The sequence below is a fragment of the Bison bison genome, unplaced genomic scaffold, assembly GCF_000754665.1.
Source record: "Bison bison bison isolate TAMUID 2011002044 unplaced genomic scaffold, Bison_UMD1.0 scf7180017864123, whole genome shotgun sequence".
NCBI lineage: Eukaryota > Metazoa > Chordata > Mammalia > Artiodactyla > Bovidae > Bison > Bison bison.
This window is the reverse complement of record NW_011494695.1, coordinates 758899-770925: the sequence shown is the minus strand read 5'-3', so window position 1 is coordinate 770925 and position 12027 is coordinate 758899. Positions and strand designations below refer to the sequence as shown.

The following is a 12027-nucleotide window of genomic DNA, read 5'->3' as shown; positions in this document are numbered from 1 at the left end:
CCCACCCGCCGCCACGGATCCACAGGTGCTCCGCAGAAGCCGCTCGCCCGGAGCCTGGCCCGCCGGCTGACCGCGGCGCCTCAGGCCCGGACCGCAGCTCTCTCGCCCTTGGGCCTTGCTGCAGGCTGGAGCTCCTGCTCTCCCGGCCCCCTGCCGACCCCCGCGCCCCATTGTTCCCGACCTCACTCACCTCAGAGGATGCCGGCGCAGGCCGGACTGGAGCGCTCGTGGCCAGTTCGCGGCGGCCCAGAAGGCTGGGTCGGTGACGGCAGGATCCACGAAGGCGAACTCTACGACTTCTCCGCCGGCCCTCCGGAGCCGGAGTAGGCCGGGGCGCTTCACCCTCCTCGCGAGACAGCGGAGACCCCGGCGGTTGCTGCGACCCCTGTGACGTAAAGCGCCCATCACCAATGGCAGACAGGGGGCGGGGGCAGAAACCAAAACCCACTTCCCGGCCCCCAGCGCGTCAAAACACAGCACCCGCCCGCGTGACGCATGCGCGGTACAGGACGCCGGCGCTGAGGGCGGGGCTTAGAGCTCTCGGCCTGAGCCCAGCCCTTCCCCCACTTGCCTCCGCTCCCGGAAGCAGAGCGACGTGACCCCCTGAGGACGAAATCGCTAACGTACGGTCAACTCGAATAAATACCAGGGGATTACAAACTATCTTAAAGTTCGCTTCTAACTTACCCGGAAGACACAATAACTAGCTTGGTCTCATTTGAAAGTTAAAGTCACTCAGTCGTGTCCGACTCTGCGAGACCCCATGGACTATACAGTCCAGGGAATTCCTCAGGCCAGAATACTGGAGTGGGCAGCCTTCCCCTTCTCCAGCGGATCTTCCCAACCCAAGGATCGAACCCAGGTCTCCCGCATTGCAGGCGGATTCTTTACCAGCCGAGCCACAAGGGTTGTGGTCTCATTTAAACCTTGCCAAATTCTGCGAGAAGTTCCTCAAACTATCTCTGGTGTTCGATAAAGGAACCAAGTTATCCGGAAGGAAATGGACTTGGGCTGAAAAGTTAAGAACCACCACCAGGATTCCAATGGAATCCCAAATCAATCTTGAGAGATCAACTCCAGTCCGGATGAACTATCATCTGACGTAAAATCAGTGGGAATTGAAATCTTCCCGAAACAGATAACGTCTTTTCCTTACCCGCTCTCCGAAATATGCATTAAAACCCTGTTTAGGTGATAGCTGAGATTACAGAAACAAAACGTCTGGAGCCTAACGCGGCCCCGTTGTCCCATTCTTCACTTCAAATATAAGCATCCCGAACATTCTAGAGCTGAACTTGGTACAAGGGCCCGCGTGCCAAACCCCATCCTTTGGCTTGGTATTTGATCGTGCTACAGTTCTAAGCATACAAATGCTCGATGAGCACTTGCTAATTGGCAGCTACATTATGCCGGGTAATTCGTGCCACGTTATTTCTTCTTAAAAGTAGCTGATATCAAGCCACTGCATTCTTAAAAACTTTTAAGAAAAGCTCCAGTAACTGGGAGTCCCACAACTACTCATCAGTTATACAAAAGCAGGTTGTACTCTAAAAGGTGAATACACGAACTACCTATACCGTGGTAACAGATCCGGTTAGAAACATTCTTTCAGTGCTAGACGTCGGCGTAATACTTAAACCGTGGATTATTTTTCCAAATAAATTTTTAAATGCACATGACGGTACCTTATCTCGCATTAATACTGCTCTACAACTGAAAGACCGGTTGACGAGTCAAGCCTCTCCCTCACAGCGGCAAAATAAACCCATTTCCAGCGTTATTTTCTCGTTTCTCTCACTTCCTCCCCTAAAGGCGGGATAGGCCCCCGGACACGTGACACCGCCCCCGCCCCCCAACTCCGGGCGGAAGAGGCCGGCCAGGCGGATGGGAAACGCGCGTGGAGGCGAGTGGGCGGGCGCTCGCGCCCGGCTGAAAGATGGCTGCCGCCGCCCGGCAGCCACCGCCCCGGAGGTTACTGTAGGGCCTGCGGCTTCCGCCCGTGCTCGCGGACCACCGCCACCGCCTTACCATGAAGCCCGTGAGTCGCCGCACCCTAGACCGGATTTATTCCGCGGTAGGTCCTGGGCTCGGCGGGCCTCCACGGGCTCTACGCTCGAGGCCCGCGGGTGGAAGGTCCCCTATATCTTCAGCGCCCAGAAACTCTAAAATCCATTCTTGAATTAAGCCTTTCACTCCCTAACCTCGACTCCGCCTCTTCCTGGAGGACACGGTCTTCCGCTTCTTACGTAAGGGCTACTGGGTGAACTCGCTTCCGGAACTACATGTATTCGAGTTTGTCACTAAAATCCCCACCTTAGCAACGTGCACGGCAACCTGATGGGGGCCGGGAGGACGTGCCACTCACAAGTTGTTTTTACGCCTACTCTTGCATTTCCTAGTTGCTCCTCGCGGTCGTATTGCTCTCCTGGGGATACGTCATCTATGCATCAACTGTAGCTGCACGACGACAACTAAGCAAGGAATACCCAGACAAAATCTTCGGGATGAACGAAAATGTGTAATTCCTCTGGATTTGACTTCATGCATATACAGTTCTTTACCTCTGTCTGGTACATGTCTCGATTTGAAGTAAAATCTTTAATACAATGATTCCAAATTCACTTTTGTATACCGTCCGTTATAGTAACCATTAATTCTCGATTTTTCATATACCAAGAGGTTTGTCTTTTTTAAGTTTTCATATAACAAAGCACAAGGATCTTAGGTGATGCAGTTGTAAAGAATCTGTCTGCTAATGCATGAGACACCAGTTCCATCCTTTGGTGGGGAGGATCCCCTGGAGCAGGAAACGGCAACTCGGTCCAATATACTTGCCTGGAGAATTCCAGGGACAGAGGAGCCTGGCGAGCTACAGTTCAAAAAGAGTTGAAGGAAAAGAACACGGGGAAGGATAACAAAGCAAAGTAAATCTGACAGTCTTTTGCTCTAGAGTTTCTAAAATACTTCTGAAATGTCTCCAGAAAGCCTTTAAAGCAAAGTGTGCTGTAATTTCTGTACTTATTTTTATTGCAGCATTTCATTCCGTTGTATACTTTCACATCAACTAAAGTACAGTGTAAGAAAAAACTATCATGTGACTAAACAATTTTTTACGTTCTGTTTTCCAGATTAAAAATGGCCAGAAAAAGTAGGTGACTGACCATATTATTATTTAGCCTGTCCAGTTTTTACTTATTGTTAGATAATTCAGTCTCAAATTGTACAGAGAGAATGGCACAGGTTGGGAAGAAACAGACAACACATATGTGAGTAAATTTTATTACTTTTCCAGAAAATACTTTAAATAAGTTGGTAATGTAGCAACAAACTTAGGCCCATACACCTTTGAAATTTTAAAGTAATCTTCAATGATGTTGATCAGGAAATTCTTTCATGGGTGGGATTACTTCTCCAGTCTCCAGAATTGTATCACCCTAGAAAAACAAAGGTGCATTAGTGATAAATCTTGTCAGCAGAGGTAACAGTTCGCCTTCGAGCTCATCTGGAAAACCTAGCTCAGTTCTGGCATTCAAACTTTAAAAATGACATAGGTAAAATAGAAGCTGTCTAAAGATAAGAAACCAGTATCCAAAATCTTAAGGAATAAGGAACAAATAGGGGAAGTTTTACTCGAACCAAACAACCACAAAGAACATGAAAGTTGTGTTTACAAAGTGACAGAAGGATGATCTTTATTTGCTTGGCCCCCCAAAATAGGAGAAGCCCTAGAAAGAAGTTGTGGGAAACAGCTTCACTTCAATACAAGGTGGTATATATTCCCAGCAACTAAATATGGTAGGCAGCCACCAGTTACTGTTTGGCTCGGAACAGATATTAGAGACAGACCTGCAGACTTTGCCCAGGCAGCTGGTCCAGCTGTCTTTCCAGCTTTCCAAACCTAGATACAGCGTGTGTTGCAGAACAGGAGGGGACTTTAAAGCTAGAACCAAGTAGTGTGAATCTTGGAACCCTCCACTGACAAGCTGTATAATTTTAGGCAAAGTACTTAGTTTTCACTTCAGCTCTCTCTTTAAGACAGCAGATTCCATAAGCCTCACAGTCCATGAATTGACTGAGTAGGGCAGAATTATCCCATCACCACCTGCCATTCCCTGTCCTGGTTGCTCAGGACTATAAACTTGTATTAGTGTAAGCCAGTAAACATTTTGGGGAAAACCTGTTTCCACAGCTAGCTTTACCCTGACACAGAAATTAATAACCTGAACTGGTATGAATGCTGCTGTAATAAAAATTGAACTATATGGCACTGGCTTAGCAAATCTGGCTTCAAGCCACTGGCACTGGAGGCTAAGAGATGGAAACAAAAGGCACTAATCACTTAGAAGCACCAATAACTTAGAGGTTCTAGGAGAAGTACCTGGAAAAAAGAGTATGGGTTTAACTACTACACTAATGGCCACCTTAGGAATGTACTTTAAGAAACGTAAGCCCAGGTTAAGAAGTGGCTGATTTGAGAAGAGAAATAAAAATAAGAATCTAAAAATTCAGGACCATGCAATATTAGAAAATCAGATGAATTGTTTCTGAATCTCTAAAGAGTAGGAGCTAACACTGAGAAGATTCTGAGAAGCCCATAAAGCTGAGTAAACACAGGGACCCAGCACCATGCAAAGATCAGACTGAAGCCAAGGTAGCCCTTGAGCCAGAGTATGTCTCAGTGGCTTCCACACAGCTGCCACTGAGTAGACAGCAGCAGGGTGAGGACAATGGAATGAAAGAACTTGGTAACTATGTACAAACCACAGATACTGGCAGGTGGGGCTGACTAGAAGCACAAAGATTAGACTCCTACCAAGTTTTTCTTTCCATGCCTGCCAAATGTGAGAACTAGATGGTCCAAGAACCCAAACATACAGAAACAAAAGCCTGTGATTGTTTTCTCTGGCCCTCAACCTTCTGTGAACCTGAGGTGGACTTTAAAGGCTGTACAACCCTAAGAAGGGCATGTTTCACAGTCCTCATTTTAGATGTGGTCTAGATCGATAAAGAAAAACAAAGGATGCGCCCCCGTGACGCTCCCCCCCAGGAGTCAGGAAGAGCAATGAACAAAGGTGTTTCCTCCAGAAGCAAAATCAGTCCCATTCAAATAAACTTCCCACACACAGGGGTTAGGAGTCTTCACAGTGTTTGACCAGTGGGGTTTCAGAACCAAGTGACTGCTATGCTGTCCACAGCATAGCATAATAATGGCCGTGGTTGGGGGGACAAGGGATACAGTTCACTTGTCATTGATCCTCAAATCTCTAAGAGAAGAATCTCCAAAATTAACCCTGACAGATATTACTGTGCATCATCTGGCAGTCTAAGGTTGCATTGATGGAATGGGATCTTGGGGTTTCTCCCAAGGAAAAGGTCTTGTGTTACATGTATGGGAAGAAGGAAGCAGAGAGCCATTTGTTGACTAGAAAGACAGACTGTGGCAGAGACTCCAGGTATGGGAGGCTGGGAAATATAAAATAGCACAAAGATATCTGGGTCCATAAGAATAAGTCCTGGCCAATAGGACTTGAAGTGATGTAAGCTACATCCAAGCTTAGACCTTAAAATCATCCTCTGAGATATTCAACCCTGTGATCTTGGAGCTGCATATTCTCAATGGCCTAACTGTAATTGTCTGATCTATACTAGTCTGTGATATCAACAGGAAATAAACTTTTGGTAAGCCATTGAGATTTGGGGGTTTATTTCTTACTGTCTATCCTATTCCAAGGTATGTACAGATGAGCACTCTTCAGGTCCTCAAAGGAGCAACTTCTCAAATGGGTCAATGGTACAGAAACAGGAAAGAACCACAGTAGCAAAAAATACTGGTCTTCTAAAGAGATCCTCCCCCTTTTCCTTCAAACAGTAATGGCAAAATAAATAACAAACATATAAATGGAAGAATAAATAAATTACCTAACTGGTTGAAACCAGCAAGATAAATGAGGCTAACTGGGCCCTGACAAACACCAATTATACACAAATACAGAAGAAATCTCCTTTTTCCTAAAGCAGAATTCCAACTGGAAGAGTTAGCCAATTTTGGTGGTTCTCCCTAAAATTCCCTTCTGCTGCAGTTGTCAATGGATTATTGTGACTATGTCATTTGATGGAAGCAAGAATCTACAGTTTTGTCTTCTAGAAGTACATAAGTTAGAGATTGATGGTAATTCATTACCTGTGACTAGAAATGGGAAAAGAACATAACATGTATTTGACTCTGCTAAACAATAACCTCATGAACAGCCAGCAAAATACCAACTGACTAATAAGTAACCTTTTAATGGTAAAAAAAAAATCATTTTAAATTAGGTTAATAGCCTACATATCCATAGTGTACAATTTAAAGCACACAATAACATTTTAAATTCACATATGGAGAGATTATGGTCAAACTGTCACAGGAAATGATAATAAGTCTGAAAATAATAAAAGAATTCAGTTGCTCTTGTAATGCCCAGGTGTCTGCTCAGGACAGTGCCCTAAATCCTTAACCCACATGAAACGGCACCAGTGAAAAACTATTGGGACTTTCAATTCACTTTAGGACTACAAAAGTCACACAAGTTTTACAGCCAGGGTGAAAAGAATGTGCCCATGTCCTAGGTTTAACTCCAGTTGCTACATCACACTATTTCCTCCCCCTTTTTTTTTTTTTTAAAGAGTATGCAATAGGTACTTAAAACTTTCAGCAAGAAGAATTTTAGTCTAATGATCATTTGGGAAGGGAGAGAGAAATATAAGCAAAAGAAAAAGTAGATGTTTTAAGACTTACTGGAAATATTCTGGGCTTCTTTTCAACGATGGTATATGGTTTTGTCTGCAATAAAAGTAATTCTGTTAATTATGGTTTTAGAGTTTTTTCTAAAATACATTGATCATATCCCAAATTTTTACTAAGCTTCAGGCTCATATATTCAATTATTTACTCAAGACTACTTGATCAAACAGGCATTGCAAACTTAGCCAGGCCCAACACTTAACATCCCTCAGCCCCAAACTATTCCCAATCTCTGCAACAGTACTTTCATTCTCCTAGTTACAAAGGCCAAAACCCCGGGCTTGGTAGATCCTGCTGACTCCACCTTGAGGATTTATCCTGAATCTCAGTGCTTCTCACCACTTCTAATATACTACTACCCTTGTCCAAGCTGCTCCCATTTTTTCACCTACTAGTCTCTTGACTTCTGCATGTGCCCTCCTACAGTCTATTCTCCACACTGCAGAAAGAGTGATTTTTTTTTTATATTTATTTACTTGGCTGCACTGGGTCTTAGTTGCAGCATGCAGGATCTTTAGTTGTGGCATGCGGGCTCTTAGCTGCAGCATATGGGATCTAGCTCCCTGACCAAGGATCGAACCTAGGCCCTCTGAATCGGGAGCTCAGAGTCTTAACCACTGGACCACGACGGAAGTTCCTACAGTGATTAAGATGCATCACTCCTCTGCTCAAAGTTGCATAATTCTTAAGAAAAAATAAAAAAGCCAACGTCCTTGGCCAACTCTCCGATCTCATACTACCTCCCCCACCCCACCGCCTGCACTGTAGTCGCAGTGGCTCCTCTGCGTTAGTACAACCTGTAAGGCCTGCCTGTGCCTCAGAACCCTCCCACCTCATGATTCTTCTGCCTGAAGCGCTTTTCTCCATATCCTCAGTTCATTAACGTTTTTCAAAGAGCATTTCCTCAAAGAAGCTTAATTAGAATAGCAGTGCCTGTCATTCTCTAGTCTTTTACCCTTAAGTTTTTCTTCTACAGACTTAACCACCTCCGGTAGCATTATCTTACAACATTTGCTTATCTATTTACTGCCAGTCTCCAAGACTAGAACAAACATTTCATGAAGACAGGGACTCAATCTGCCTTGTTCAGTGCTGTATCCCTACAGTGTTTAGAACAGTGCCTTGTACACGGGAAGTGCTAAATAAATGTACTTATTAAGCACACACATCTGTACAAGATACCACACCAGAAATTTAAAAGATTATTGGCATGATGTAAGACTTAGGCAAATTGGAATCAAAAGCAGGAGAGAAGCTCATAAAACAATGTGAGGACATTCAAATGTCTCTAAAAACTGCCACCAGAGGCAAGAAGATACTGAAATATCTTCACAGAGAATGTTCAATTTAATGCAGCATAAAGGTATTAGCTGAAGTGAACTGGCTGTAACAGTACTGAGGATGCAGGCCTACCCAAACCAAGAGAAAGAATAAGGTAAAGGAGAGGCCTGTGGACATCTACTGACCCCAAACCTGTAATTATGTCCATCTGTCCAGGAAAAATCATCTAGAAGTATGAATTCCTCAGATAAGCCACCATATCAATGGCTCAAATTGTCAACCCAGCAACTGCAGGTAGTTAAAATCTTTTTCTCTGAGGAGATAAGTATTTTTTCCATCCTAGAAATATTCAGTTAAATATAGCTATGACAAGGTAAATTAAGCCAGGGTATAAACAGGTGAATGTCAAATTTAATAAGGATTCTAGTTAAAATGCATTTAAATGTGTGAATTTTAAATTTAAAAAGATTTTCCTTTGAGTCTCAGTGAACTCCGGAAGTTAGTGATGGACAGGGAGGCCTGGCGTGCTGCGATTCATGGGGTCGAAAAGAGTCAGACACGACTGAGCGACTGATCCAATCTGAATTGTTTTTCTCGATTCATGGGGTCGCAAAGAGTCGGACACGACTGAGTGACTGATCTGATCTGATCTGAATGTGTCCTGTAAAATTCAGCAGTCCCCAACATTTTTGGCACCAGGGGTCAGTTTCCTGGAAGATAATTCTTCCATGGGGGTGAGGCAGGGAGTGGTTTCAGGATGATTCAAGCACATTACATTTACTGTCACTTTATTTCTATTATTATTACATCAGCTCCATCTCAGATCATTATTTCTATTATTATTACATCAGCTCCATCTCAAATCATTAGGCATTAGAACCTGGAGGTTGGTCCTGAGGTTGGGACCCCTGTCATAAATATTTAAAGATAAAACTGAATATATAAAATATATAAATGCAGCTTAAAACATTTAAGAGAATTTGATGATGTTTCTAAGTGGAATTGTTTTATGGAAATTCAATTTGAATTATCCAAAGATAATAAGAACAAAGAAAAAAGACTGTTCATATTTTACTAGATGTATTATCTAGTTAACAGAATTTTAAAATTGAATTAAATCAAAAGTTTTTAAATTTGAAACTAAGAAATTGAATATTAATTTATATTTCAGGTAACTGGAACAGTTATTCCTGCACATAAAAACCACACTTAGATGTTTAAAAAAAATTTCACAGACAGTAACATTTTTTCTTCCCTAGGGTCCTGCATGTTAAGACATTGAAAAAAATAAGAGGTATAACGATACAAGGCTACCCTCATAGCTCAGTCAGTAAAGAGTCTGCCTGCAGTGCAGAAGACCCAGGTTTGATTCTTAGGTTGGGAAGATCCCCTGGAGAAGGAAATGGCAACCCACCCCAGTAATCTTGCCTGGAGAATCCCATGGACAGAGGAGCCTGGCGGGCTGCAGTCCATAGTGTCGCAAGAGTTGGACACAACTTAGTGACTAAACCACCACCACCAGGATACAAAGCCGGCTGTGGACGTGTAGGTGAACATGGATACAAAACTTTGTTTAAGCTCCTCAACGACAGAAATGTAAACCACACTCTGACCCTTAGCCATGCACTGTTCGCCCCCTTTCCATGGCTGAAGAACGATTTTCTGTTGGTTTATAAAATGAAACACTAACCCCCAGTTCTTCATCCCCCTGGCCTCCACTAATCTCATGTTTCTACCATGTGAGACAGCCCACGTCCACTCAGACTTCCACAGAAACTGACCGGGCAGCACACGCGCCTAAGCACATTTACCTCCTCCCCATTTCCAGAAAGCCTTCCTTCACAAAGTCCTACTTATAACTTAAGTTGTGGAGGAAGAAATTTTCCTCTACCTTTCTAGGCTCTTCTGGTTGGTCTAAGAATTAAGTTGACATGAGACAGATTAATAGGAGAAAAGCAAACAAAATTCAGTAACATGTACACATGGGAGAGACCCAGGAGAACCAAGTAACTCCCCAAATGAGTTAAATACCATCTTAGGCTAAAGACAAAAAAGGACGCTGGGAGTAAGTGTTTGGGACTTCACTGGAGAGGAAGGCAATTCACATGGAGATGGAAAAGCAAAAGTTCGGGAAACAAGCGTCTGCTGGACCATGAGAGATGATGGAACACAGTAGGGAATTTCAACAGCCTTTGCTAGGTTCCTTCCTGTCTACCACATCTAGAGTTCATATTATAGTTATCTATGGTGATAGTTCCCTTCTTGGAACAGGTCTTCTAATCTACATTATTTTAAGAAGTTAGTGAAAGTGTTAGTGGCTCAGTCTTGACCAATTCTTGTGACCTAATAGACTGTAGCCCGCCAGGCTTCTCTGTCCATGGAATTTCTCCAGACAAGAACACTGGAGTGGGTAGCCATTCCCTTCTCCAGGGGATAGTCCTGACCCAGGGACTAAACCGGGGTCTCTTGCATTGCAGGCAGATTCTTCACCATCTGAACCACCAGGGAAGCTCTATCTCTTGTCTAACACTGACCAATAGAAACATAATGGGAGTGGCTTATGTCATTTTAATCTGCATGCCAAAGAGACATTGTGGAGTGGCAAATTTTGCTACCCTGAACTTTCAAGGCTAAAAATTTTAAAGTCAAAATGACTGTGAAATTTTATTTCATCCCCACCTTGCGTTATTTCTTTAAAAAGTATCTTCTGGCTCACTACTACCTAATCAGATTCTCATCAACTAACATCCAGTAAACTGAAACAGCCTCTGCTGATTTGCTTGACATCAGTACTTTCCTCCCTCCAACTCGCCCTACAGTTCTATGTTTTTATGTTTTCCTAAATAGATGACTTCAGTTCAGTAGCTCAGTTGTGTCCGACTCTTTGCGACCCCATGGACTGCAGCATGCCAGGCTTCCCTGTCCATTACCAACTCCCAAGCTTGCTCAAACTCTTGTCCATTGAGTTGGTGATGCCATCCAACCATCTGATCCTCTGTTATCCCCTTCTCCTCCTGTCTTCAATCTTTCCCAGCATCAGGGTCTTTTCAAATGAATCAGTTCTTTGCATCAGGTGGCCAAAGTACTGGAGCTCAAGATCCAACCAGTCCAGGGGACTCTCAAGAGTCTTCTCCAACACCACAGTTCAGAAGCATCAATTCTTCAGTGCTCAGCTTTCTTTATGGTCCAACTCTCACATCCATACGTGACTACTGAAAAACCATAGCCTTGACTAGACGGACCTTTGTTGGCAAAGTAATGTCTCTGCTTTTTAATATGCTGTCTAGGTTGGTCACAGCTTTTCTTCCAAGGAGTGTCTTTGACTGCAGCATGGCTGCAGTCAAAATCTGCAGTGATTTTTGATCCCAAGAAAATAAAGTCACTGTTTCCAAAATAGATCAAGCCCCCTACACACAAACCTCCAAGTTACAAACTTTCAAAGATGTAAATGTGTCTGCATACCCAATCATGTAAGGCCTGAGTGAAATTGCAGCTTGCCCTCCATCTCCTATTGCTGATAATCCTTCAGCTCTATCATCTTCCACCCCCTCTCCCTCCTCCAGTTAGTAACTCTTTTTACTCATTCACCTGATGCCAGCCCCTGTATGTCAGCTGTTGTACTGTACTCCTGTACTTTTCAAGGTACTGTTGTTGTTCACTGTCACTTTTATGTATTATTTGTGTGAAAAATACTATACTGTACTGTTGTACTGTATATTACAGTAGCTCTTTCAAATCCTGAAAGATGATGCTGTGAAAGTGCTGCACTCAATATGCCAGCAAATTTGGAAAACTCAGCAGTGGCCACAGGACTGGAAAAGGTCAGTTTTCATTCCAATCCCAAAGAAAGGCAATGCCAAAGAATGCTCAAACTACCGCACAATTGCACTCATCTCACACGCTAGTAAAGTAATGCTCAAAATTCTCCAAGCCAGGCTTCAGCAATATGTGAACCGTGAACT

The 12027-nt window shown here is 43.6% G+C and overlaps 2 protein-coding genes and 1 long non-coding RNA gene across 4 annotated transcripts in view; 1 reads left to right on the top strand and 2 right to left on the bottom strand.

The window, feature by feature from the left end:
* The window catches only part of TOPORS (topoisomerase I binding, arginine/serine-rich, E3 ubiquitin protein ligase), an 11191-nt gene extending 8802 nt beyond the window's left edge, over positions 1-2389 (bottom strand). Inside the window, exons 1-2 of one of the 2 annotated variants that reach the window (XM_010839603.1) lie at positions 2029-2389; positions 191-385 (exon numbers count right to left, since the gene is read on the bottom strand). In XM_010839603.1, coding sequence (XP_010837905.1) covers positions 191-385; positions 2029-2031 — 198 coding nt within the window. In that variant the 5' untranslated portion in view covers positions 2032-2389. Of the gene's footprint in view, positions 1-190; positions 386-1685; positions 1808-2028 lie in introns of those variants that run through there. The other variant, XM_010839602.1, reaches the window with a different exon arrangement.
* On the top strand, positions 1903-2610 carry LOC104988318. Its single transcript, XR_825223.1, has 2 exons — positions 1903-2074; positions 2400-2610. It is a non-coding gene; the product is annotated as an uncharacterized LOC104988318 (long non-coding RNA).
* Positions 2611-3263: 653 nt separating this feature from the next.
* Positions 3264-12027, bottom strand: part of NDUFB6 (NADH dehydrogenase (ubiquinone) 1 beta subcomplex, 6, 17kDa) — a 16329-nt gene continuing 7565 nt past the window's right edge. Inside the window, exons 3-4 of the mRNA XM_010839601.1 lie at positions 6779-6823; positions 3264-3434 (exon numbers count right to left, since the gene is read on the bottom strand). Of these exons, the coding sequence (XP_010837903.1) occupies positions 3366-3434; positions 6779-6823 (114 nt within the window). The 3' untranslated portion in view covers positions 3264-3365. The remainder of the gene's footprint in view (positions 3435-6778; positions 6824-12027) is intronic.